This window comes from Lissotriton helveticus, chromosome 12 (assembly GCF_964261635.1).
Source record: "Lissotriton helveticus chromosome 12, aLisHel1.1, whole genome shotgun sequence".
NCBI lineage: Eukaryota > Metazoa > Chordata > Amphibia > Caudata > Salamandridae > Lissotriton > Lissotriton helveticus.
Genome location: NC_136073.1, coordinates 217853902 through 217881305, shown reverse-complemented (window position 1 = coordinate 217881305; position 27404 = coordinate 217853902). Strand labels below are relative to the sequence as shown.

Here is a 27404-nt window from a genome sequence, read left to right as displayed (position 1 = left end):
AACAATTTGTAAAAAGACAAACTGATATTTGCCCTCCATCCTTCACAGACAGCAAATGTGTCAAGATAAAAACAAGATTTATAGGCATCTTCATTGCTCATTCACTTTCTGAATGAACATAACACCTGTTCCTTTCAGCTTAAATTAACTTCCCAGAACTGACAAGTGAATAACTCGACCTCCTAAAACCTGACTCACCATAGCGAGTGGGCAAGTAGATTTTTCTAGGCCTGCACACTTATAGGTCCCTCACTGTTTGTGTGCTTCACTAAACTTTCCTTGTATTCCCATTTTCTCTTCTTGCCTTGTATGTCACTTTGCATATATGCACTTTAGTAATGCTTTGAATGGACAATGTCCCATACCACTTTGCACACATGCACCTTTTGATGTTGCAGATAAAAGTGGACATTCGGACATGCCATGCGAAGGACCGAGTCAGGTCAAATTGGTATCTATGACGTCATGCAGCGAGTACTCCGCGTTAACTGGTGTACCTTTTGTAATGTTTTTACTGAATTTTGCTGTTAGTAACTTTGTTCACCCGCACTTTCTTGTCTTTGAAGAGTACTTTAAGCATTTATACTGCAGCACTTTATTGCACAATCTTTAATAATCTATCAAACGTTTGTACAGATGCATTGTATTGAACATCCGATCATGCAGCTTTCAATTTTTCCTTAACACTATATATTTGAAAGGGAGAAAAACTAGTAGAATGTACTACTGAGAATTTCCATTTAATTATGTTATCGCAATACAGATTATTGTCTGTTGTATGACCCTATGCTGTGTCTTGTATGATTGTTTTACCTGGTTTTGAAATTAATGTTTTATTAATGTGGAAATAAAAGATATTCATTCATTCTCTTCTTGCCTTAGCAAATCCCTTTATTCCAATATTGTATATAATGCGGACTACATCAGGATATATTGCACACTAAATTCTCCGTTTTATACAATATCACTTATCATTCGTACCTTTTACTTTCATGAGATGTGGTGTTTTCTTTTACTTTGTTGCTTTTTATTTCTGCCTATCGGATTTAACTTTACTGGATGTATGCATTATATGATTATTTTATACTTGTATTATTCAAGTTAGTAGAATCTTCCATATTTTTGTTTCTTTGAGATGAAATTCAGGAGAACATATGATGTCCTTTATTTTGTGATGGTTTGTTCTGCTCATATTGGAAAGTGATATGATACATTCAGTAGGTAATTTTCTTTTTTGCCTACCATATCTGTGTGTTTTCAACTTCATTTAACTCACTGGAGAGGGAAACGAACCAGGATGTGACATTTACATGTCTTACTTGGGTTTATACTTGCAACTGTGCTGGGACGTACCAGGGTAGACATGCTGTTAAGAGCACTATTTGCTTTTTTAGCACTGACCTATGGGCATGCTTTGTAATGTGTCCATTTGTCCTGTTTTGCAGGTGGATGGCTTGTTCATTATTGGCTGGATGTACTTGCCCCCCCATGACCCTCATGTCGACAACGCAATGAGGCTGAAACCTCTCTTCAGGGTACACTTAATGGAGCGAAAATCTGCAACTGTAGAGTGCATGTACGGCCATAAGGGTCCACACAATGGACACATCCAGGTATGACCTCCAGATTGGGATATTGTTTACAGTCTATCTAGTCTTAGGATATGAAGTCTAGTTCTCTAAAATAACCTTGAATTTCCTTTCCTTTTGATGATATATGGTTCTGTGCCATGCACTTCCTGCATTAAATTTGAAAGTTATGCTATTTGCACGAAGACAACAGTGTAATTTGGCCATGTAATATAATGTGTGCAAGCTGCAATATTTTAGCTATGTAAAACACCAGCAGACTTATTGTATGTCAGTGTGTACAATTTTGCAACTTTCACTTGAATTTAATACATGTTTTCTGGAACACTGTAACTTACCATCACGTTTTCACAAAGAAACAAAAGTTTGAGATGCTGTTAACTGTTCCTATGTGCTTTTAGACTGCCAGTTTGCACACTCTCTGTAAAATGACAGGTCAATGTCTAGAATAGCACTGCACTCTACTCAGGACATTTGGACAATATTGCTAAAATATAACCGAAATGAATTGATATGTCTACAATAATAACTTTATTTAAAAAATATATATATATTGATTTGAAGCCTCCTGTAAGCCAGACCTTTAAGATTAGTGTAACCGATTTATGTTGTGTACTCCAGAACACTGAACTGGATATTTTCCCCTTAAGTGAACTGTGGTAAGCTAAACTATTTTACACATAGGATCTGCACTGAGTATGGCATGCCAGAACCCATGTAGTCTATTATAAGTAATATATAATAGCAGTACTTACTGTGTGCCCAATCATTCACATCTTTCTTTTGTGATTTGTTGGTAGATTGTCAAGAAAGATGAGTTTTCCACGAAATGCAACCAGACAGATTATCATCGCATGTCTGGTGGAAGGCAAGAGGTAAGTTGAATTTCTTTTATGGCAGGATTTGTAATTCCTCTGTTTACATGTACAATTATTTTATGTTGGGAAAACTTATTTGAAAGGCTCGTTGATGCCTAAGCTTTTAGAGTTGATAAATCGCCCAGAATGAGTGCATTAGTTGAATGTGGCCACCTTAATTCCAGCATCTTATCATTACTAATTAGTGAAGAACCCACTTTGTCTGTGAACATTGAAGTCCTCCAATAACTCATCCCTCCTCACCCCCTCTCACCCTCAACACCGTAATCCATGTGTTTGGGTAAGCACGAGGACACTATCCTCTTCATTTAGAGCTTGTGTGATGATTTTAAATGTATTCCGGCATTTCATCCCATTTGGCAGTCTCATGTTAGTGTGAGGTAGAAATAGAAGCGATCAGCTCTGCATCTTCAGGGGTGCAATCGTATGTGCTAGTATGTAGCAAGAGAAGCAAGTTGAACAGAGTGGTGACATTATTGCTACTTTGCCAAGTCTTCCTCTTTATACTTATAGTTTTGTGGTAAATACTCCTGTTGGCACACAGGTGTATGCAATTGTGTGGTTCAATGTAAAACGAACAAAGATATTTTATTTAATAAAAGATCCACCAGCTAGATAATCTGCAGAGTTGGCTGAAACAATTCAGTAGCTCAGACTCACTAAAAAATACACTCTAAGAGTATCACATAAGAACCTTGCCTCCTGTCAAATTTCTCTTGTTGATTGCTGTGTTCTGGCAATATTTAAGTAAGGTCTCTTTCAGATAGTGTTGATGTTTCTACTGTACTCTTTCTGTTTATGGAGTGGGAAAGTGCTTTTCTGGTTTGTTAAACAACAAGGAAACAAAAACTCTGCAAAACTAAATATATTTTAAACATCTTGAAAGAGTGATACTTTTTGTCTTGAATTTCAGAGACCGTTGAATGTTTGTGTCCATGTTGTCAAAGTAGACGTTTTGCAGCATGATTTTAGGATAGGTTTACATGCTGTGCATGTTTCTGCTGTCATCTGGTTGCATCTAAAATTTTACAGTGCTTTTCTAAAGAAAAAACATTTGGTGGTAAAGTTGGATTTCAGCGAGAGAATGTATGTAATAAAACTTTTTTGTGATGAGTTGCAGCTCTATCTTGCCTCTGCACCATCTTCAGATTCATTTTTCTGCCTCTTGGTTCATTTGCAACTACTTTAAGCAGAAGTTACTTAGGAGGAAACTAAAGAAAAGAACAGAAAAGAAACTAAAATTGTAGCATCAGTTCAACTTATAAATCAAATGGGCAATAAAGCTTCTGATTTGTTGGACATTTGTTGTGCCAGGATATCTGAGAATAAATACTATTTACTGTTTGCGACGTCGAACCACATACTCCTCACTTTTCAATATTCCTCGGGCATTGGGCTGTCTCTGGACACTTTTCCAACAGTACGTCTATTCGCCAGTAGGTGACGGCGTGTAGCTCTGCACGGATGCAGTTACACTTGGGAAATAACTTTCATCGCCTATATAGACGCCACTGCTGCACACTGACCTCCGTTCCTTTCACGGATCCAGAGCTCCCTTTTATCTCTTCGAGATCTCTTTTGCAAAAATGTCTTAACGGTGTGCAAGGGAAATGTCACCTCCCAAGATTACATGTTTTAAACCCTGTAAGGGCTGCCAGGTTTGCCTGTGATGCCTGTGGTTGAGTCATGATTAAGGCCTGCAGTGGCTGCACATCAATGAACCTGAAGGTCATACGGAAGGCAAACTCTACGTCTCAAAGCTCTGGAAGATTCCCGGTCAAGATAGGTAAAAGTTCAGTTCTGCGTCCAGAAGTCGCCGAAGTCGATCCTGAGGTCATTTATCATTGCTTTCCAAATCTTTGGGTAAGTCAAAGAAAAAGCATAAAAACATCAAGTATGACTTGGTCTCTACTCGCCACTTTTGTACTCCTGAGAAGGTGCAAGTGTGTCACCGTTCTTCATAATCTTGTTCCTAAAGCCAGTCGACTTTGGAACCCATCTTGCAACATGTCCCGGCACAATCCAAGTTTCTAGGGCCATCTGAGACACTGAGGCAGACCTAAGAGTTTCATGAGGCCATGCTCTGACTCTTCGAATCACTTCCAACTTCCACTGATGCACCTGTGGGCATCAAGGAGCCGAGAAGCCCTCCATTTGGTATACTGCCAATGGGTTTGCCCTCAGTGGGTCTTTCCTGGCTTCTGGACAGACTCCACGCCGGTTCGTGGGGCATTTATGCAGATGCCAGCGGATGAGGTCCCATTGTGCTCTCCAACTCTGAGGCCTCGGCTGGGGTTCAACCCGGTTTCCGCCAAACCGCAGTCTGATCTTTGCATCCCACCTCCACAAGAATGATCCCACACATTGCATTCCTTGTTTGGCACAGATCCTGACAGAGATTATGATGCAGGTGAGGAAATTGGCCAACCCTACCATGAAGAGAATTAATCTGATGACCCTCAAGAGGCCAGTGGCCTTGACACCTCTTCTGTTTCTGACCTTCTCACATCCCCAGTCTTGTCACTAAAAGTGCTTTCTATGTGATGATCATGTGGAGGGCTGTCAAAGTTCTAGACCTCCATTTTCCCTCCTTAGATGGCCAAAAACAATGTTTTGACTGACGTTTTCCAGCTGAGGCAAACTTTTATCGAGCCCCTCCTACCTTTATTGAGGCACTAACTGGTTCCCTTAGGGGGTTTTGCGAGGCCTTGCTCTGGCCCCCAGTAAATCGCTATATTACAGCACACCTCTGACCTGCCTCTGCCGACCCTGAATTTTTGCCTCCGCAACCCTCTCCTGAGAGCTTATTGATGTAGGCATCTACTAGTCGGACAAGTTTGAATACTTTTCCGATGTCTTCCCTGGTTGGGAGTCGTGAAGTGTAAGACCTTTAGGGAGAGGGTTTCCTTTTACCAGTTTGGCACTCTAGCCTGTCAATGCCAGAACGTGATTGGGCAATATTCCCACCCTCTTTGGGGGCTCAAGTCCTCCCCAGTGCCGTGAAAGACCTTTGACCTGTTCTGATAGAATCCATACAGGACGGTTGTGACTTAGCCAAACTCAGAATTCGTTGTGGCCTAGACACCACCAGTTTCATAGAGTGAGCCATTTGCAGCAGTGGCGCCATTCATCGCCACTCTTTGCTGCGGTCAGCTGTTTCTTTACACGATGTGTAGTTCGCCTACTGGACATGTGCTTTGACGGGTCGTTTTTGTGGACAAGCCTGCTTCCACACTGGGGCAGTTCAAAGAGAGCAGTGCTGTTGCATGTTCCTGGGTTAACCTGTCTCGACTCGCCAGCCGCATCATCCCTATCATTCCTTTTGTCTCAAAGGCACCCCGTGCTCCGTCCACTTCAATCTCAACAAGGTGCTTGGCCATTTTATGGCTGAGATTGCGACACCCACTGAGTCTCAGGATCAACAAGCTAGTCAGCCTCCTGCCATCCTCCAACACTCTGCCTGCCAAACCCTTTTAGCATGCCCTTAATGAAGCACAACCCCTGGGTTGGAGGCAGGATCTAACCATTCTTTTCAGGTTGACAGGTCATAACATTGGACAGGTGTGTGCTGTAGCGTGTGGAGAAGGTATACTCCCTGCAGTTCATAACCACTCCCCCACCCCATCCCTCGCCAGACTGACTGAGGACAATTTGACCATCTTATGACCTGAAGTGCAAGCCCTTTAAGCCAAAAGGGTTATTGAGATGGTGCTTGCTCCAGAAGTGGGCCATAGGTATTATTCCAGCTACTTTCTGGTGCCAAGGGAGGACAAATATGTTCGTCCTTTTTAAGACTTGCACCCTTTCAATGCCTTCCTCTGTGAGGATAGATTCAGAATGCTCACCATGGCCCAGGTCCTGTCTGCCCAGGAACCTGAAAACTCAATGGTGGCCTTGGATCTGCAGAACACCTATGTCCATATTCCCGTCCTGCAGGCCCATTGACACTACCTGAGGTTCATGGTAGGACAGGAGCATTTTCAGCTTGCGGTGCTCCACTTTGGTGTAAGTGGTGCCCTTCTGATGTTCACAAAAGTGATGGCAGTGCTGTAGCACACCTACGGAGGTTGGGGTTCCAGTCTTCCCTCTACCTCGATGACTGGCTGTTGAAGGCAGGCTTTACCCAGGCAACCATCAACCACCTTCAGACTGTAGAGAACCGCCTGTCATCTTTGGGGTTCACTATCAACATAACAAAGTCACATCTGGCTCCTTCACAGATGCTCTCTTTCATCTGAGCCATTCAGGACACGGTTGGGTTTTGTGTGTTTTTCCCAGAAAGGCGAGTTCATGATATTCAGGCTATTATCTGAGTCTTTTAGCCTTGGTCCTGAATTTCAGTGAGAGAGACTCATGGTTGCTGGTCAAGCACACTAGCGGCATACGCAGGCTCTGCAGTTGAATCTGAAGCCTCATTGGCCACAACATCAAGGGAACATCCAGGGAACTTCTCAGACCATGTCCAGATTTTGGAAGAGACTGCAAAAGAACTGCAGTTTGTGGTACAAGACCTTAGTTGGGTCCAAAAAGACCCCTCCCCCTACTTCACCCGAGCTAAAAGTAGTGACCAATGCGTCACTCGTGGATTGTGGCAGCCACCTGGGATAGGTGGAGCTCTGAGCCTCTGGTCTCTGGGGGAGTCCTGGCACTACAGCAGCCCTCTTGAGTTGTCATCTGCTTGGCATTGAAAGCCTTCCTTCCTTCCATCAAGGAGAGGCTGGGATGGGTGATTATGGTCGACACCTTCGCCATGTAGCATTTCAATAAAAGGGTGAGATGGGGTCACAGTCCCTGTTCCAGAAGACTCTGTGCCTCTGGAAATGGAAGGGCCATCTAGGCATTTTTGTAGTGGTGAGCCATGTGGCAGGCTCCTTGAATGCCATTGTGGACAAACTCTGCTGAAGGCGACCAGCTGATCATGAATGGCAGTTGCACCGATAGATAGTGCAAGGTCATTTCAGCAAATGGGGAGAACCTTGGCTCAATCTGTTCACCACTGCAGGGAATGTGCAATGTCAGCAGTTCTGCGCATTGGAAGTTCGATGGCATCTCTATCGTGGAGACACTTTCAGCCTAGGGTGTATGTCTTTCTGCTGATCACCTCCTCTGGCCTGAGTTCTAAAGATCACCAAGATCGACCAGGCCCAAGTCATCCCACTAGCACTGAATTGGGCAAGGAAAGTACGATATCCAGAGTGCCTGGGCCTGAACATCGGGCCTTTGATTAGGCTGCCCCTCCATGAGGACCAGGTGTCGCAGTAAACGGACAGGTTTCTGCAACTGGCCTTTTAAAATCTTCGCCTCCATGTATGGAGTTTGAGCAGTGAAAGCTGAACACCTTCAACCTTTTTCTGGGGTGTTTCTCTTGGCAGCCAGGTGTCCCTTGACAAAAACTGTATATGACTGTCAGGACAGATTTGTGACTTGGTGCAGCACTCATTAGATAGACGTTCTTTAGGCACAATTATCTGTTGTTTGTTGTTTTGGCCCTCTCCCTGGAAGACTTTCCTCTGGATACAGTTAAAGGATATCTTTTGGCTTTTTTACAGTTCTGGGATCAACCTTCATTGTTTGTTTAAATCACCGGTTGTGAGTGTTTTTTTGGAAGGCCTACCACATCAGTTTCCTCTCTTTCCCTTTGTCATGCCACAGTGAGACCTTAACTTTGTCCGTAGCAATTTAATGTGTACTCCCATGGAGCCGCTCCACAGCTGTCCCTTGCAGTTCTCACCCTAAAGACAGTGTTCCTCATTGCCATAACATTGGTGAGTCACTTAAGCGAGCTTCAAGCTCACTGTCAACTCGCTGTACACCACCTTTTTCCCGGACAAACTGGTTCTGCAGGCGTGTCCATCTTTCTTGCCGAACGCCATTCCACGTCTTTCAAACCATCATCCTGCTGGTGTTATCCTGAACTGTATTTAGTGTTGCCTGTACCTTGTATCTGCCTTTTACCTTCTGTATTGCTTGTTTGCTTGTCTGTTTGGCCCCTTCGTTCTCCCTCCCCGCTCCCCGCTTCCTGCCACCACCGCTAACCCCGCCCCTTTTTGCCTTCTGTACCCTCCCCGCTCCCGCCTCCCAGCTGCTCCGCCCCCCCGCGCACTTGGCCATATATGGCGACCGTGCGACGCAGGTGAGTGTGACCTAGTTCTAGGACACCCCCGCGCCGCACGGCCACCAGCTGCTGCGTGCGTCTTCCCCGCCTTCTGCCTCGCTGCCTCGCCGGCCAAGCTCCGCCGTGTGACCACGCCCCCTGCCTCTAGCAGCGTGGTCCGTGACCGCCTGACCTGCCCCCGTCGTCATTGTTATCCTGAACTGTATTTAGTGTTGCCTGTACCTTGTATCTGCCTTTTACCTTCTGTATTGCTTGTTTGCTTGTCTGTTTGGCCCCTTCGTTCTCCCTCCCCGCTCCCCGCTTCCCGCCACCACCGCTAACCCCGCCCCTTTTTGCCTTCTGTACCCTCCCCGCTCCCGCCTCCCAGCTGCTCCGCCCCCCCCCCCCGCGCACTTGGCCATATATGGCGACCGTGCGACGCAGGTGAGTGTGACCTAGTTCTAGGACACCCCCGCGCCGCACGGCCACCAGCTGCTGCGTGCGTCTTCCCCGCCTTCTGCCTCGCTGCCTCGCCGGCCAAGCTCCGCCGCGTGACCACGCCCCCTGCCTCTAGCAGCGTGGTCCGTGACCGCCTGACCTGCCCCCGTCGTCATTGTTATCCTGAACTGTATTTAGTGTTGCCTGTACCTTGTATCTGCCTTTTACCTTCTGTATTGCTTGTTTGCTTGTCTGTTTGGCCCCTTCGTTCTCCCTCCCCGCTCCCCGCTTCCCGCCACCACCGCTAACCCCGCCCCTTTTTGCCTTCTGTACCCTCCCCGCTCCCGCCTCCCAGCTGCTCCGCCCCCCCGCGCACTTGGCCATATATGGCGACCGTGCGACCCAGGTGAGTGTGACCTAGTTCTAGGACACCCCCGCGCCGCACGGCCACCAGCTGCTGCGTGCGTCTTCCCCGCCTGCTGCCTCGCCGGCCAAGCTCCGCCGCGTGACCACGCCCCCTGCCTCTAGCAGCGTGGTCCGTGACCGCCTGACCTGCCCCCGTCGTCATTGTTATCCTGAACTGTATTTAGTGTTGCCTGTACCTTGTATCTGCCTTTTACCTTCTGTATTGCTTGTTTGCTTGTCTGTTTGGCCCCTTCGTTCTCCCTCCCTGCTCCCCGCTTCCCGCCACCACCGCTAACCCCGCCCCTTTTTGCCTTCTGTACCCTCCCCGCTCCCGCCTCCCAGCTGCTCCGCCCCCCCGCGCACTTGGCCATATATGGCGACCGTGCGACGCAGGTGAGTGTGACCTAGTTCTAGGACACCCCCGCGCCGCACGGCCACCAGCTGCTGCGTGCGTCTTCCCCGCCTTCTGCCTCGCTGCCTCGCCGGCCAAGCTCCGCCGCGTGACCACGCCCCCTGCCTCTAGCAGCGTGGTCCGTGACCGCCTGACCTGCCCCCGTCGTCATTGTTATCCTGAACTGTATTTAGTGTTGCCTGTACCTTGTATCTGCCTTTTACCTTCTGTATTGCTTGTTTGCTTGTCTGTTTGGCCCCTTCGTTCTCCCTCCCCGCTCCCCGCCACCACCGCTAACCCCGCCCCTTTTTGCCTTCTGTACCCTCCCCGCTCCCGCCTCCCAGCTGCTCCGCCCCCCGCGCACTTGGCCATATATGGCGACCGTGCGACGCAGGTGAGTGTGACCTAGTTCTAGGACACCCCCGCGCCGCACGGCCACCAGCTGCTGCGTGCGTCTTCCCCGCCTTCTGCCTCGCCGGCCAAGCTCCGCCGCGTGACCACGCCCCCTGCCTCTAGCAGCGTGGTCCGTGACCGCCTGACCTGCCCCCGTCGTCATTGTTATCCTGAACTGTATTTAGTGTTGCCTGTACCTTGTATCTGCCTTTTACCTTCTGTATTGCTTGTTTGCTTGTCTGTTTGGCCCCTTCGTTCTCCCTCCCCGCTCCCCGCTTCCTGCCACCACCGCTAACCCCGCCCCTTTTTGCCTTCTGTACCCTCCCCGCTCCCGCCTCCCAGCTGCTCCGCCCCCCGCGCACTTCGCCATATATGGCGACCGTGCGAACGCGCAGCGTTGACGCGCATCGGGCGCGCCGATTGTGTGCCGAAGGCGCGCCAAAGGTAAGCCCGTCTGCGCCCGTCCGCGCCTGGACCGCGCCCAGTGCCAGGACCCCTGGCCCCCACCGACGAATGCCGACCCGACGAACCTACAACGCCGCCGAACTCATCGCACTCAACACCGGCGGCATCCCGGGATGCCACCGAGCCACCCCGAGGCACACCCACGGACCCTTCAGCTGCCACGCCTGCATGTTCACCTGCATCCGGACCTACTCAGCACCAGCACCCGCCAAGCCGAACACCAGCAGCAACCACCTCAAGTGCATCCTGCTCAACACCCGCTCCGTCCACAGACACGCCATCGAACTCTGGAACCTTCTCGACACCACAGCCCCTGACATCGCCTTCCTCACGGAGACCTGGATGAACGCCTCCTCAGCGCCCAACATCGCCATCGCCATCCCAGAGGGCTACAAGATCACTCGGAGGGACCGCACCGCCAACCAGACGGGAGGAGGCATCGCCATCATCCACAGAGACACCATCCGCATCACGACCAACACCGACGACACCCTGACCACCGCCGAACACCTGCACTTCCAGATCCACACCGACCCGAAGACCACCCTCAGAGGCACCCTGATCTACCGACCCCCGGGACCACGCACACGATTCAGCGAGGACATCGCCGACTTCATCAGCCCGCATGCCCTCCCCTCCGCCGACTACATCCTCCTGGGGGACCTCAACTTCCACCTGGAGAACAACAGCGACCGTAACACCATCACCCTGCTCGACAACCTCGCCAACCTCGGACTCAAGCAGCTGGTGTCCACCCCCACCCACCTCGCCGGACACACACTCGACGCCGTCTTCTCATCCAGCAAAGACATCGCCTTCAGCCACGCTACAGAACTCCCGAAGAAGCTGGAAACAAGATCACAGCCGACCAGCTCACCGCCTCCCTGAGCCAGCACCCTCCTGCCGACTCAGCGAACCCCAGCCAGGCCGCCGACAACCTCACGAAGTGGATCAGCAACTGCGCGGACGAACTCGCCCCGCTGAGGACCCCGCCCAGCAGACCCAGCAGCAAGAAAGCCCCATGGTTCACCGACGAACTCAAGAGCTCCAAGAAGAACTGCCGAGCCCTCGAGAAAGTATGGAGAAGGGAACCAACAATGGACAACATGAACACCCTCAAGCTCGCCACCCGGAAACACCACCAACTGATCCGCGCCACCAAGAAAAATGCATACAAGGACCGGCTGGACAACAACGCACACAACTGCAAGGAACTCTTCAACATCGTGAAAGAGCTCTCCAACCCCAACGCCGGAATCAACGACATCACCCCGTCGCAAGACCTCTGCAACTCCCTCGCCTCCTACTTCCACAACAAAATCGCGGACATACACAACAGCTTCAGCATCCAACCGACGCACGCCACAACCGCAGCAACGCCACCCACCACCACCCTCCGCGCCTGGACTCCGATCAGCACCGAAGACACCATCCGCACAATGAACTCCGTCCACTCCGGATCTCCGACCGACCCCTGCCCTCACCACGTCTTCAACAAGGCCGACGTTGTCATCGCACCCCACCTGCGGGACATTATCAACACCTCCTTCGACACCGCCACCTTCCCGGAGAGCTGGAAGCACGCAGAACTCAGCGCTCTACTCAAGAAACCTACAGCGGACCCCACCGAACTCAAGAATTACCGTCCCATCTCGCTCCTCCCGTTCCCGGCCAAAGTCATCGAAAAGAACGTCAACAAACAGCTGGCCGCCTTCCTCGAGACGAATGGATCCCTCGACCCCTCACAGTCTGGCTTCCGAGCCAACCACAGCACCGAGACCGCCCTCATCGCTGCCACCGATGACATCCGAGCCATGATGGACAACGGAGAAACAGCGGCCCTCATCCTCCTGGACCTCTCCGCGGCCTTCGACACTGTCTGCCACCGCACCCTAGTGCAGCGCCTCGGCAACTTCGGAATCCAGGAGAAGGCACTGGAATGGATCACCTCCTTCCTCGACGGAAGAACACAGAGAGTCCGCCTACCACCGTACAAGTCAGAGGCCACCGAAGTCATCTGCGGCGTCCCTCAAGGATCCTCGTTGAGTCCCACCCTCTTCAACGTCTACATGAGCCCCCTCGCGGCCATCGCACGCCAACACAACCTCAACATAATCTCCTACGCCGACGACACCCAGCTAATCCTCTCCCTGACCAACGACCCCGCCGCCGCCAGAGCCAACCTACATGAAGGGATGAGAGATGTAGCCGAGTGGATGACGACCAGCCGCCTGAAACTGAACTCAGACAAGACGGAGGTCCTCATCCTGGGATCCTCGCCCTCCGCCTGGGACGACTCCTGGTGGCCCCCCGCCCTGGGCACCGCACCCAAACCGACGGACCACGCACGCAACCTGGGCTTCATCCTGGACTCCTCCCTCTCCATGACCAGACAAGTCAACGCCGTCTCCTCGTCGTGCTTCAACATCCTGCGCATGCTACGGAAGATCTTCTGGTGGATCCCCACCGAGACCAGGAAGACTGTCACCCAGGCCCTCGTCACCAGCCGACTGGACTACGGCAACGCCCTCTACGCCGGAACCACCGGCAAGCTCCAGAAGAGACTCCAGCGGATCCAGAACGCCTCAGCCAGACTCATCCTCGACATCCCACGAAACAGCCACATCTCCGGACATCTGAGAGACCTGCACTGGCTCCCCGTCAACAAAAGAATCACCTTCCGTCTCCTCACCCACGCACACAAAGCCCTACACGACCAAGGCCCGAGCTACCTCAACAACCGAATCAACTTCTACGCTCCCAAGCACCACCTCAGATCAACCAGCCACGCCCTCGCCGCCGTCCCCCGCATCCGAAGAGCGACAACAGGAGGAAGGTCCTTCTCCTACCTGGCCGCCAAGACCTGGAACTCCCTCCCAACCGACCTGAGCCTGACCCAAGACCACCTCTCCTTCAGGAAGAAGCTCAAGACCTGGCTGTTCGAGCAGTAACGGCACCCCCCCCCTCCTAGCGCCTTGAGACCCTACAGGTGAGTAGTGCGCTCTATAAATGTCTTGATTGATTGATTGATTGATTTTATGCTCTGTCTCACTCCTACAAGGAGGAGGAGAGACTCAATCACTTGGACCCCAAGAAAGCAATGTGAATTTACATTGATCATACCACAGAACACTGGAGGATGATTAGCTGTTTGTGGGGTTCGCTGTAATGAAAAAAGGAAAGGCCATACAGGAGTGGACCATCTCCCGATGGATTGTGCTCTGCATTAAGATCTGCTGTGCGTTGGCTGTGAAGCAGCCTCTGAGCTCATTGCACCAGAACTGAAGCTGCTACTACTGCATTGGCATGCAGAGTTCTGTCCTGGACATCTTCCAGGCAGCTGCAAGGGCGTTACTCCATACTTTCATGAAGCACTACTGTCTGGACAACGAAGTTCACAGACAGGGGCATTTTATCTGCTCATTCCTGAGCACTTTTTAGTTTGAGTCCATTCACAGACTCTCCTCCAAACAGGTCTTGCTTTGGCGTATATTTAAAAGGTGATGAACCTGCAGATGGTCTCCATCAGAAGAACACATTACTTTCCTTCAGTAATGCTCCTTCTGGTAGACATTCTAACCCTAAATTCCTCACCGACCTTCCTGTTCTGTTCATTGTAGAATATCCATTAATAAGATCTCAAGTCTTGGAATCTGCACACTAGTCCCAGCCAATTTTCTTTTGGGGCTGCGCGTCTGGGGTCTTGACATCTTCAAAAGCAACTGACATCAGCAAGAAGGAGTGTTGCCTATATAAGCTACAACGTCATTCCCAGAGCAGAATAGCATATGTAAGGAGCCGCATGGTGCAACCTACAAGAGCGCAGAGGTACTGCTAGAAATGTTTCCAGCGCCAGTCTGATGCCTGAGTAATATTCAGAAGGTGAGGAATCTGCATTTACATAGTATCTACTCGAAAGAGAATTACCAAAGGTAAGTAACTCGGTTTTCAAGATTCCTAACACTGATGTTTTTCATGGTTCGGAAAGTTCATGTCATTTGTTTTTGTACTTGTAATCAGAATTTCTTTTGGGGTAGATGAATACACATTTTTTACAACCACAATCTAACAAAGAAATCATGCCGATAAATGTAACACTTGCAGCAAAATCCAGGTAACAATACTTAAGACTCTAAAGCAGAAATGTTATGCTTGGTACGCTGGTTCTAATGAGATTACCCCCACAGAACTTCCCAAAACAAGGAAGGGCACTTTAATCAAGACATATATTGTGCTCTCTGTGAAGATCATCATAGGCAAAAGCTTTAGCGTCATTAAAACTCCTAGTTACACACTAATGAAGGAGCCCACTCAAGCGCATAAGCATCACACATATAAGCTCCACAACACTTATGCCAGGTGCTTATCCCCTGAGAAAATGCATACGCCGTTGTTGCCAGACTCCAGGTGTAAGATCCCAATATTAGCATTGATCGAAAGAAAAAATAGAGTTAAACAGACTCAACTGTGAAAATCCCTGGTCATAATTTTGTTAAAAAGACAATACATGGGGTGGTCAGAAGAAAGAGGCCAGGTAGCCCAGGACTCTGTAGGCCATATCTAATGCTCACTGTGCCTAGAGCACCAGGAGGTGAGCTTCAATCAATCAGGGAATCGTAAGCACGCTACTCACCCGTGAGGGTCTCAAGTCGCTGAGGGGGAGAAGGGGGGGGGGGGGGGGTCCACAGGTCTGTTTAGCCGAAGAGCCAGGATTTGAGGGTCTTCCTGAAGGTATTTAGGTAGGGGGTCCGTCTGATGTCTGCCGGTAGCTCGTTCCAGGTCTTGACTGTAATGTGAGAGAAGTATCTTCCGCCTGCTCTGGCTCTGTGGATGCGCGGGGTTTCGGGCAGTGTGAGGATGGAAGATCAGAGGTTTCTTTTGGGTACGTGGAAATGTATTCTGTTGTTGAGGTATTTGGGTCAGTTGTTGTGTAGGCATTTGTAGACGTGAGTGAGGAGTTTGAAGGGGACTCTTTTCTCCACTGGGAGCCGGTGGAGACTACGTAGGTGTTGGCTGATGTGTTTGTGTCGGGGGATTCCGAGGACGAGTCTGGCGGCGGTGTTCTGTATTGTCTGGAGTTTGCGGAGAAGGGACGTCGGCGTAGAGTGCATTTCCATAGTCGAGTCTGCTGGTGATGAGTGCATGGGTGACTGTCTTCCTTGACTCAGGGGGGGATCCACTTGAAGGTCTTACGGAGGGTGTTGAAGCAGCTGGAGGAGACGCCATTGACCTGTCAGTTCATGGTGAGTGATGAGTCGAGTACGATGCTGGGGTTCTTGGCATGGTCTGAGGGGGTAGGTGGGCGTCTGAGGGCGGTTGGCCACCAGGTGCTGTCCCATGCAGAAGGGGTGGTACAGAGGACGAGGACTTCTATCTTCTCAGCATTGAGCTTCAGGCAGCTGTTGGTCATCCAGACTACGATGTCTTGCATTCCTTTCTGGAAGTGGAGTTTGGCAGTGGTGGGGTCTTTGGTGAGGGAGAGGATGAGCTGGGTGTTGTCGGCGTAGGATACGTTATTGAGGCCGTGTTGTCGGACGATGGCTGCGAGGGGGGCCTTGTACTTGTTGAAGAGGGTGGGGCTCAGTGATGAACCCTGTGGGACTCCGCAGGTGATTTTCGTGGGGTCGGAGAGGAAGGGTGGAAGTCTGATCCTTTGGCTTCTTCCTGTGTGTAATGATCGGATCCAGTCCAGGGCTGTTTCTTGTTGTTGTTGTTTCTTCTGCGTTGTGTAGTATGGTAACTAGTGTGCGGTGGGAGATAGCGTTGAAGGCCGCTGATAGGTCGAGTAGGATGAGGGCTGCGGAGTGGCATTGGTCCAGGAGGGTGCGGATGTCATCTGTGGCGGCGAGTAGTGCGGTCTCTGTGCTGTGGTTGCTTCGGAATCCGGATTAGGACGGGTCGAGGACCGCGTTCTCTTCAATGAATTGTGTCAGTTTCCTGTTGACTGTTTTCTCTGCAACTTTGGCTGCGAAGGGGAGGAGCAAGAGGGGCCGATAGTTCTTGAGGTCAGTGGGGTCAGCTGTGGGCTTTTTGAGCAGGGGTCTGACTTCTGTGCGCTTCCAGTCGCCTGGGAAGGTGCCTCTTTTGAAGGTGGTGTTGATAGTGCATTGTAGTTCGGGTGCGATGGCGGCTGTGGCTCTGTGGTAGATGTGAGGGGGGAAGGGGTCGGTGGGGGCCCCAGAGTGGATGCTTTTCATGGTCGAGGCGGTGTCTTAGGCCGTGATCGGAGCTTACACCACTTGGCACATTCCTACGGGCACGAAGGATGAAGCACATGGGCAAAGACCTTAATGTTGGCTGTGCTCCCATTATAAATTAATGACTGTAAGAACTATGATGCTAACTCCCATTTCATTACCCTTCTAGTCCTTGCAATCAAAATACCTTTAATGTGATAATATGCAGGTAAAAAAAGGTCACACATTCCTCTACATGGAATCTGTTTTTTCTTACAACTTTTAACCCCTCACATTTGTCAGCCAGTTTCTAACCATATTGGGATAAATTGGGTAATAATCCTATGCCATGTTGCTAGTCCATGTTTGGTTAGAACAATTAACCAAACTTTTTTGACTTGACTTAACTTTGCTTTGACCTTGCACTTTAAACCCTGCTATTTGCACATACCTTCACTGCTACAGTGAAATGTCTGCAGCACCGCGGTTGAGCTTACTGCCTCACACCGCATTCAGTGTTTTTAATGCTTCTCAATCAAGTTGTTTGCTTTTTGACTTAACTTTGCTTTAACCTTGCACTTTTAACCCTGCTGTCGCACATTACTTCACCACTGTTAGCCATGGCAGACGCTCAAGGGCGCTCGCTTGGCTGGGAGTGAACCAACCAATGGGAAGATGGGTGAAGTCTGAAAGAACTTGCAGCCCTGAAATAGCAGCAGCACTGGCACCCCGTAGGTGTGCCAAAGGCAATCCTGTCTGCACCAGGGCCAGGGGCCAGTTAATATGCTCAAAAAATCACCTATATGCCTAATGAACTTAGAGAGCTTCAATGGGTAAAATCCCAACTCGCCCCCTCCATTTTACTTTACCTCTCCAGCCTAGGGCTACTTAACAGGAATGGCTCGTTCATTGAATCGATTAAAACTGTGATTCCCCCTCTCCAGGATTTGTAGCGATACTCCTAACACTTCTAACCAGATCACAGTTTTTATCGCAACACTAGATCTATGGTAAAACACCAACTAGAAATATATCATCTATTGGACTCTGACATGCCTCATATATTAATACTATCAGAAACCTGGCTAACATTGGAATCCTTTCCCAAGTTTACTAGCTGTTCATCAAGAAAACTGTTACTCCAGGCCAAAAGACCACTGGGAAAAACGCGCAGAGGTGCGGCAGCTATAATCATGAAAAATCTGAAATTCACCAGTCTTGAGTCATGTCGACAGCCTCATGATTAAACTTGACTCAGCTGCTTCCTCTCACATCTGCGCTCTGATATATAGACTGCCGGGCCATATGCCCCATTTCCCACATACTTTGGCAGAGTTCCTTTCCCCTCTAGTAATTGACTATGCTAAAATATTGATAGTCTGAGATTTTAAATACTGGGCTAATAAGAAAATGGATGGGTCCTCGTCCGGTTTTCTCTGACATGCTAAGTAGTCTGAAGTTTGAACTGCACATGTCTATGCCCACCCACATTGAAGGTCATACATTTGATCCGGTGTGGTCAACTAACCTCTTTATATCTAACCTCATGGTTACGCCATATGCATGGTTCGATCAATATTTAGTTACATTTTTACTTACTGATCTGGTCCTCCCTAAACCCTCAACTAACACAGGAATTCCCTCCAGGACTTAGACCAGAGTTAACACTACAACATTTTGCACCCCATTGGCAACTTCTCCTCTTGACGTAAAGACCAATATCAACCAGCAGGAGGAAGGAATTATGGCTTGGTTAACAGATACTAGCAACTTGCATGCCCCTCTCTGGAAACCCAGACCGACTAAATGATACAACACATCTAAATGGTTTTCTGAAGAGTTACGAGCAGCTAAACTTGAACTCTGCCAAGCTTAATGCAGCTGGCGGAGAGATTATTCGTCCAGAAACTCCACCTTAAAAAATATAAAAGAATCAATCATACAAGCTGTCGTTTTCACAGATAAAATAATCAATTCAAATAAAAAATCTAAAGAAATCTTCGCAATGGCCACCAAATTATCCAATCCTGACCAGAACGATCCCACGTACACAGAAGCTAGTGTAACACACTCAACCTTTTCTTTACAGATAAGATCAAAACGATGAAAGACAGTGTCCGTCTTAGGCCTCCCATTGCAAAAATTCTAATCAATGCCATGAACCCTTCTACATCTGTCTGAGTGGGCCGCCATCCTGGACCTGCTAACTAAAGTAAAGTCGGGGTCTCCGTATGATATATGCCCTCCAAAGGTCCTAAAAGAAGTATTCTCCTTTCGGGACACAGCCTTATCCCTTCTCAATAACACCCTGAGTCAAGGAGTGGTCCTCAACTCCTTTAAGGAGGCGAAATTGGTTCCACTATTAAAGAAAGTTAGGGATGACCCACACATTCTGAAAAGCTATTGCCCCATATCATTGCTACCGTAACTAGCGAAGGTTCTGAGGTCACATGTGGCCAGTTGCCTGTGTTCCTTCCTAGAGGACACTCATTTCCTCGACCCACATCAAGCAGGCTTCCGACCAGCTCACTCTCCTAAGCAGTTATCCTTTCAGTCATAGATGACATGAGGGAAGAAGCGGACAGGGGCAGCCCTCAGGCGCTGGTACTTCCTGACCTTTCGGCAGCTTTCGACGCAGTTGACCATTTACTACTGATCAACTGTGTCGGAGCTACAGGCTTACAGGGCCCAGCACTAGACTGACAGTTGTCAGTTAGTCTGCCTACCCCCATTCAGCTCCCCCAAGGTTCAACTCTCTTATGGAGCGCCCCATAGGTCCTCTCTGTCTCCCCTTCTCTTCAGTCTATTTTTACACCACCTGGTGTATGCTATGGTCAAGATGAAGGTAAAGATTTACTACTGTGCAGACAATATGCAATTGCTGTTAGCTATCATTAGCTCCTGGAAATCAAAAACTGCCTTTCAAAATACAGTACTATTCATCCGGGATTAGATAAATAATAAACCTCTCAAACTGAATTCCTACAAGACAGAAATAGTCCTTACCAGCATCAAGCTTATCTTGTGGAATCCTAGTTTCTGGCCAGCATCAGTGGGCGCCCAGACAAAGAGTTCAATTAAGAGCCTCGGGTCTTCATTGAAAATAAGTTGTCCACCAAGCCCCAAGTACGTGCTGCAACATCATTACCATTACAAGCAAGTTTGTAATGGTAAATGTTGAGTTGTCTATTTAACCCAAACTTGTGCAAATATACAGTTGCTGTTGCTAGGTGAAAGCGAGCCATGTGGAAAATAGGAGAAGGCTGGGTTTCAAAGAGGAGAGGAAACTTACTGTGAAAAATGTAAGAGATGAGGAAGCCTTCACCTCTCAACAACATGCTACAGTTTCAGAGGAGTACCAAGTGTGGGAGATGTTGGCTGTCATGTCCAGCATGGACATATAACAGCCTACATGGAGGCCACTATTTTGTGCAGCCATGGATACTTTTCTTTCATTGTATACAGTGAAGCACACATACATGGTACCCAAGCAGATGCATAAATATGGTACTTACACCTAAGAATATGTAAGGAACCTGTGATATAGGGCACTGGACTGACCTTCAGCAGAGCTTGTAGTCAGGTAAATGAGACATTTAAAAGAGGCATTCATCCCTGAACTAAATTTGCTGCCACCTCCATCATTCACCTCTCTGTTATGAACAATTTTGTGGAAGAATGAGCTGCCTCACTTAGTTTGTAGGTAGATGAGCCCTCTGAAATAATACATAGGGCAGGACTGAAAAAACTGCATGCAACATTTCCAGTTCATGCAGAGGCCTCTCATCCCAAAAAGTATTTGGAAGTAACTTAATAGGATTGAGGCCTACTTGTCCACTCCCTAAGGAGAGTCATATTTTTTCATGGCGAGCTATTTTTAAGACCTACTGGCTCGTTCCGGCAAGCTGACAAGGAAGAGGTGTTCTGTTCACTCAGTCAGTGAATAAGCAATAAAGATGCCTTTAAATCTTGTTTTTATCTTGTTTCATTTGCTCTGTGTTCAGAGACGTCAAAAGTCAGTTTGTTTTCTCATAATTTTTTTTCTTTCTCTGACTTCAGCCTTAGAAGATTTTGTAAAGTGAACTGTCTGACAATTGTGCTGTACACAGAGTGTGCAATGAAAGGCTGTAGAATCTCAGGGTGTTTTTTTTTCTAACGCACAACATTAAATATCTTGTAAGTGAACTTTACAGACATTTCAAAATATATTTCAGTAGTTATGAAAGCATGTTTTGTGTAATTCTGTGTGATGCAAAACAGATGTGAATAGGCTAAAAACAAATCTGAACATTTTATTTGATGATGTACAAATGACAAATATTTTAGCTGAAACCCAATTTTCTCAGATTGTTAATACGATATACAGTCGTATCAGTAAAACTAAGTTACTGGGAAGATTTTTGGCCATTTCAATGGAAAATGTGCTATTTGTAAATGATTACCACATCATTGCTTTTTTAATCTATTTATTAAAAGTAGATTTTAAACATGAACTACTGAGAAATATTCATGCTCTGATGGCAATGCTATTAGTGAATTAAGAGGCAAGTCAGGGGCCATATGTGCCCTACATGTGGGCTAGATTCTTACTATACATGGAGCAAATGTTTATTGTATTAAACCAAACAAGAGGTTGTACAGCAGAAATGCTGGAAATGCATATTTGATGGTTCGCACAAATGTGATAGTGAAGAAAAAGGCGGCTCTGTAAAATCAAATATTAGTCTAGGATCACACAATTTGAGACCATTTTATGGGTCAAGTACATTACAGTTAAGTCGAATAGAGTATTCAAGTTACTAGACCTAGAGGTCTAGTAAAATTTTAATGATTTTTTTTTAAGGTCTGACATGGCTTCTGCAGTCATAGAATTGTTGAAGATCTGAAGCTTCCATCAGTGGGTCTCGAAATACTCTGGGGAAACTAGGGAGGCCTTCCACAGCAAAAGTGTTTTATTTCTTAAATGGAAATGGTTCGGAATTAAGTTCATTACCTTGTAAACTACCTCTTACCAAATAAAGCTGCCATATGCCTCAGTCAGAGTAAATTAGTAATCATCACGGCTTACAGAAAGTCACAAGGCAGTGTTGGGGTGAGGTTCTGTTACCTAAAAACCCTATGACATTCCGTCCTAAATGTAAAGTTTGAATCATTACTCTAAAACAAATTCACCTTAACTTGGACTACTGTAATATCCTTTTCAAAAGTTCTAACATCCCTCTTCAGAAGAAAATGCTAGGTCTCCGAAATTCAGTTGCCAAATTAATTATTAATTTCAGAAATAGAGACCGCTTCAATCCAATATTGGTGTCCACATATTGACTCCCTGTAAAGGAATGCTGCCTGTTATAATCTCTGGTCCTGTTACATAAATCCTTCATCCCAATTGCTTCTATGTATAATTTTAACTGCCAGGTAATTAGCTCTATCTTTCCCCTTTTCTCTTCCACTAAGTTACTCATTCACATCCAACCACTCAATCTTTCAAGGCAAGGCGGATCTTAGATCAGGGAGGAGCAGTGGCAGTGATCCTCCTTGATCTGAGCGCCGCATTTGACACGGTGAACCATCAAATCCTCCTCCACTGTCTACTAAGTCTGGGAATATTGGGAGAAGCCCTAGCCTGGCTTAAATCCTTTTTAAAAGACTGTTCCTTCAGCGTCTTTGAAGGAGCCTCAATCTCCGCAAGTAAGCCTCTGGGGTGTGGGGTGCCACAGGGTTCCTCACTTAGCCCCACGCTTTTCAATGCATACATGAGACCACTGGCAGAGATTGTTCGTCCGCATGGCATTACCATCGTCACCTATGCGGACGACACTCAGCTAGTGGTCTCCCTTGCACACAAGGACAGCCAGCAATCACAAACCAACCTGATTCCCTGTCTGGAGCAGGTAAAGAGCTGGATGACAAGCTCATGCTTAAAGCTCAACGGGGACAAGACGGAGCTGATGCTCCTTGGCCCTCAGGCCCCTTCCACTCTAGAGCTTCTGTGGCCCCCTAGTCTAGGCGATCCCCCCGCACCCAAAGACAACATAAAGAGTCTTGGAGTATGGCTGGACAAGGCCCTGACTTTTAATACACAAGTCACCAAGGTGTCAGCAACCTGCTTCGGCCTAATTAGGCAGCTGAAAAAAATCCTACCACTCCTCCCTTTTGAGGCAAAACAGGTAGTCATCCAGGGCCTAATTCAGTCTCGTATAGACTATAGCAACGCTCTATACCTGGGATCCCCAGAATACTGCTTAAACAAACTTCAGCGGATCCAGAACTGCGCTGCACGCACCCTCCTCGGAATTCCTCGTAGATACTCTATAGGGTCTGGCCTGAAATCCCTGCATTGGCTCCCTGTTAGAGAGAGAATAAAATTCAAGGCAATGTGCATCACCCACCAAGCCTTCTGGAAATCGGGGCCGTGGATCAATCATTCCTTGATCACCCCCTACCATCCCAAAAAAGTACTCCGCTCATCGAAAGCCTTTTTAACTGCTGTTCCACAGATACGAAGAGCTAGAGCAGGAGGTCGCTGCTTCTCCTATAACGCATCCAAGTTATGGAACTCTCTCCCCTTCCATCTAAGATCCAATCCGAACCTGCTCACCTTTCGTAAACAACTGAAAACCTTCCTCTTCAACCAATAAATATCTAAATAAAATCATCCACCAGCATTCCACCCCAGCAGAAGTCCCTCTATCAGCGCCTGGATGCCTTAGGGTAACTGTCCGCGCTTTATAAAACTCCTTTCCATTCCATTCCATCTTTCATCATTTGTTGGAGGAGGATCCATGCTTCTCGGGGCAGCCCTTTTGGACATTCTCCCCATTCCCTGAGATACATTTCAGATATTACCCATTTTAGGAAAGATTTGAAATTGTGTTGGTAGGTCTTGCACATAGTCATATTTTAACTATCTGTTGTCAAAATTGCTCTACTGGACCATACCGAAAAACTTATGGTGGGCTTAGAGTCAGGCCATTCCTTTCCAGTGATCGGCTTCCTTGTCACTCTTATTTCCTTGCTTCTTTATTTGATGGCTTTCCTTCCTCTGTTTGGGTTTGTCCTGCCCCCAAAGCATAGCTCCTTTACCATCCTAATTGCCCGACTTGAAATAACAACTTTTTTCCTTCAGCACTCATGAGAGTGTTTATGCTTTCTTGCTGTCTCCCTCTTGCACCGCTTCTCCCTTCAAACATCTCCTCAAGAGTACTTACTCTCTGTTGTTCCATTCTTCCCCATCCCCCTAGCTCATTCATTGCTTACTCCACCCGCCTTATCCTTTTTTTGTGCTTAATTAGTTTTTCTCCCTATCCCCTCAAGCGCCTGTGTTGCTTCCCCACCCACTCCAGGTTGTTTCCCTTCACTCCATGCTGCCTTTACCCTGAAGCGCTCCGGTGTTGCCTGCCTGCCCAGCCTCCACCTGTCGAATTCTTTAAAGAAAGAAAAAAATTGGGGGGAGGACTCAGAAGCTCCTATGTGCTTCCATTAAGTGCATTTTTCATATGTGCTTTTTCACATACTAAATATGTGTATGCTTTTACCTCTAAAAAATTGGCAACCACCATCTATGAGCTGTAAATAAAGCAAATAAACCAAATTATGGTGACGCATTTGCATGCATGCCATCACCCCGGCCCATTGTAGCACCATACCTGCATGTAAGTCTTCAACTTTTTTTTTTTCTTGCAGCAGCAAATAACCGTTGTTAAGCCAATTCACTGAAAAGGCAAATCGGTCTAAAATCTGTTTAATCATTTTAGGAATTTTCCATTGTTGCATTGCCTTGTTTTTAAGATTGTCAACGCTCCTTTGGGATTTTGCAATAATCCTAACATATTGTTATTGTATTTATATAGGTCTTAGTACCCCTAATGAGGCTATAGGGAAATCTAAGTTGTTAATTTGAGCATTGGACATTTAAGTCTGTTAGTTATGTTATGTTATGTTATGTTATGTTATGTGATTTTTATTTGGCGCACAGATGCTCCAGCTAAGGAGCGTCCTGGCGCCCGACAAGGCAGCTACACAACACAACTAAATAAAACAACACAAACATACAACTAAGGGAATAAAAACGTTTTCACAGCGCGACGAAAGGACAGCAAATCGCCCATAGCGCGAATTGCCGGGGGTAGGGAGTTCCACAAAGCAGCTGCCCGCACTTGAAATGAGCGTCCACCGGCCCTACTTCGCTTGAAGCGCGGCACAACGGCCAATTCGAGGTCTGCCGATCTCAAGGGTCGTGCTGGGATGTAATTGGCCAGGAGGGTCGTGAGGATCGTTGCCGAGGACCCCTTCAAGATCTTATAGGCGACGCAGAGGACCTTAAACTGGATCCGCTGAGCCACCGGGAGCCAATGCAGCGCCCGTATGGTGCTGGAGGTAGGACAGTATCTTGGAAGGCCTACCACCGCTCTCGCTGCGGCGTTCTGGATCCTTTGCAGGCGCCCGATCTCTGCCACATTCAAACCAGCCAGCAAGGAACTCGCATAATCCAGCCTGGAGATGACAGTAGCTTGGATCATGAGTTGCCTGGTGGGGGCATCGAAAAACTTTAGCACAGGACGAAGCCCACGCAAGATGCCGAAGCAGCATGCAGCCGTACGTTTAGTGTGGCAGGCAAACGTTAGGGAAGGGTCCAACCAGACCCCGAGGTTCTTAAGCTCGGCGACTGGGATGGGAACAGGACCCAGCTCCTCCGGCCACCATCTCTCTCCCCACAGTTCCGGCTGTCTACCAAATACCATGACCTCGGTCTTACTAGCGTTTAGCTGAAGACAATTGGACGTCATCCAGCTGGCAACCGCCCTCAGTCCTTGTTGAAACCTGGGAGCGTCGACTTCGGCATCCCCGCTGATCGTGACCGCTAGCTGGGTGTCATCGGCATATGACACCATGGTCATACCCCATAGTTTGACAACCTCAGCTAGCGGCCTTACGTAAAGATTAAACAACGTAGGGCTCAGCGAGGAGCCTTGGGGGACGCCCAGGTTCAACGGATGGAATTTGGACTGATAAGGCGGGACGGTCACGCTAAAGGCCCGGTTGGTTAAGAACGACCGGAACCATTCGAGAGCAGTGCCGGTAACACCAGCTTCCTCTAGGCGCAGCAGAAGGTTAGGGTGCGAGACGGTGTCAAAGGCAGCGCTTAGATCTAATAGCACCAGCGCTGCCGTTTGTCCCGCGTCAAGCACGGAGCGAAGGTGCTCCACCATATAAAGCTGGATTGAATTTTCTCACAAATGGAAATATATATTAACAACGTGTTATTGTTATGTCTCACTGCAACAAAGAATAATTAATGCTGGTGAGTAGTTCTTTGAATGGTATCTTACAAAATACTGGATCTATTTTGCAGCATTACTTGTGCATTGAAATATGGTAATAGCAAGAGAATGCCTCAGAATGTGCTGCATAATAAATGGTCCTCCAACATCGAGCTTTCATAGATTAACATGCTTGAACCATTCCCCGTTATCAAAATGGTAGCCCCAATGGTAACTTTACTATAGCAGTAGAAGACACTGCCTGCCTGAGAGACCCTAGAACAGTGCCGATTGATTAGCCCATCCACGTCATTAGAAAATACCTGAACTCCAGCCAATGAGATGAGTGCTCTCCGCCTCCCTGAGGCCATCTCACCTTTGATTTGTACTGCACAATGTGTGGATGGGAGGCCAAGAGCTTTGCTCTTAGTTCAGACTAGATAAATATTTATTTCAATTAAATATTTGACTAAAACCCCTTCTGTGAGTGGTGATGGCGAGTGCACTACTTTCTTTATATTGGAGAAAAATCATTGATTTGACCATGTAAAATTCCTCCAAAATGTGTCCTTTTCAGGCCATGTTATTTCTTTGGGAAAATAAGTCTTCACAGATCACCCTCTCAAGATGTGTGTTTATTACCTTTACCAAGATCATGAGGCTACTTTATCAAAACCAGGCTGTGTCCCTAGGATCACTCACTCACTGCGTACCACAAGTTATTGTATCTTTCCATCAGGAGCATGGAGAGTTGCATGCCATAAGCTTAGAGTTACTGCAGTTGGGCTTTTAAAAGTTGTATGCCTGGTTCCATCATAGAGCACCATATTAGGCCCCCCTGTATGCATCATCAATCTATCCATCTGGTATGCTGGCCTTGTCAGTGGAAGATGTATCCAGTGGTACACCATCGTTAATCGCGCAGCCCAATAATATTTCCGGATGTCTGGCAGCGCATTGTCACCATCATACCAGCCTCTCATCTGTTTTTGAATGGCAATGCCCAGGGGAGAGGGGGCTCCATTTTAGAACAGCGTACATATCTCGATCTCAAAATCTTTAAAGTAGGGACTGGATAAGGTGTATTGTGTAAGACCTACAGAACACAGGGCAGCGCTATCATTTTTCAAACAAGGCTGTTCTGCCAAGAAATGAGAGCGGCAGGGTTCACCAGTGTTGAACATCTGTCCCTGTAGTTTTTATGGGAGGTCACCCTTGTGAGCCTAGGAGTACACTTCTTTATCTTGGGTTCGATAGGGAGAGCAGGTCCAGTCTAATAGGCTCTCCTCGGGTTTTGGACAACTGGTTCAGTCCT

The 27404-nt window shown here is 47.8% G+C and overlaps 1 protein-coding gene across 2 annotated transcripts in view; it reads left to right on the top strand.

Annotated features, from left to right (window-relative positions):
- Positions 1-27404, top strand: part of FBXO31 (F-box protein 31) — a 236951-nt gene that overhangs the window by 145687 nt on the left and 63860 nt on the right. For both annotated transcript variants that reach the window (XM_078668446.1, XM_078668447.1), the window contains 2 exons: positions 1446-1613; positions 2390-2464. In XM_078668446.1, the coding sequence (XP_078524572.1) occupies positions 1446-1613; positions 2390-2464 (243 nt within the window). The remainder of the gene's footprint in view (positions 1-1445; positions 1614-2389; positions 2465-27404) is intronic.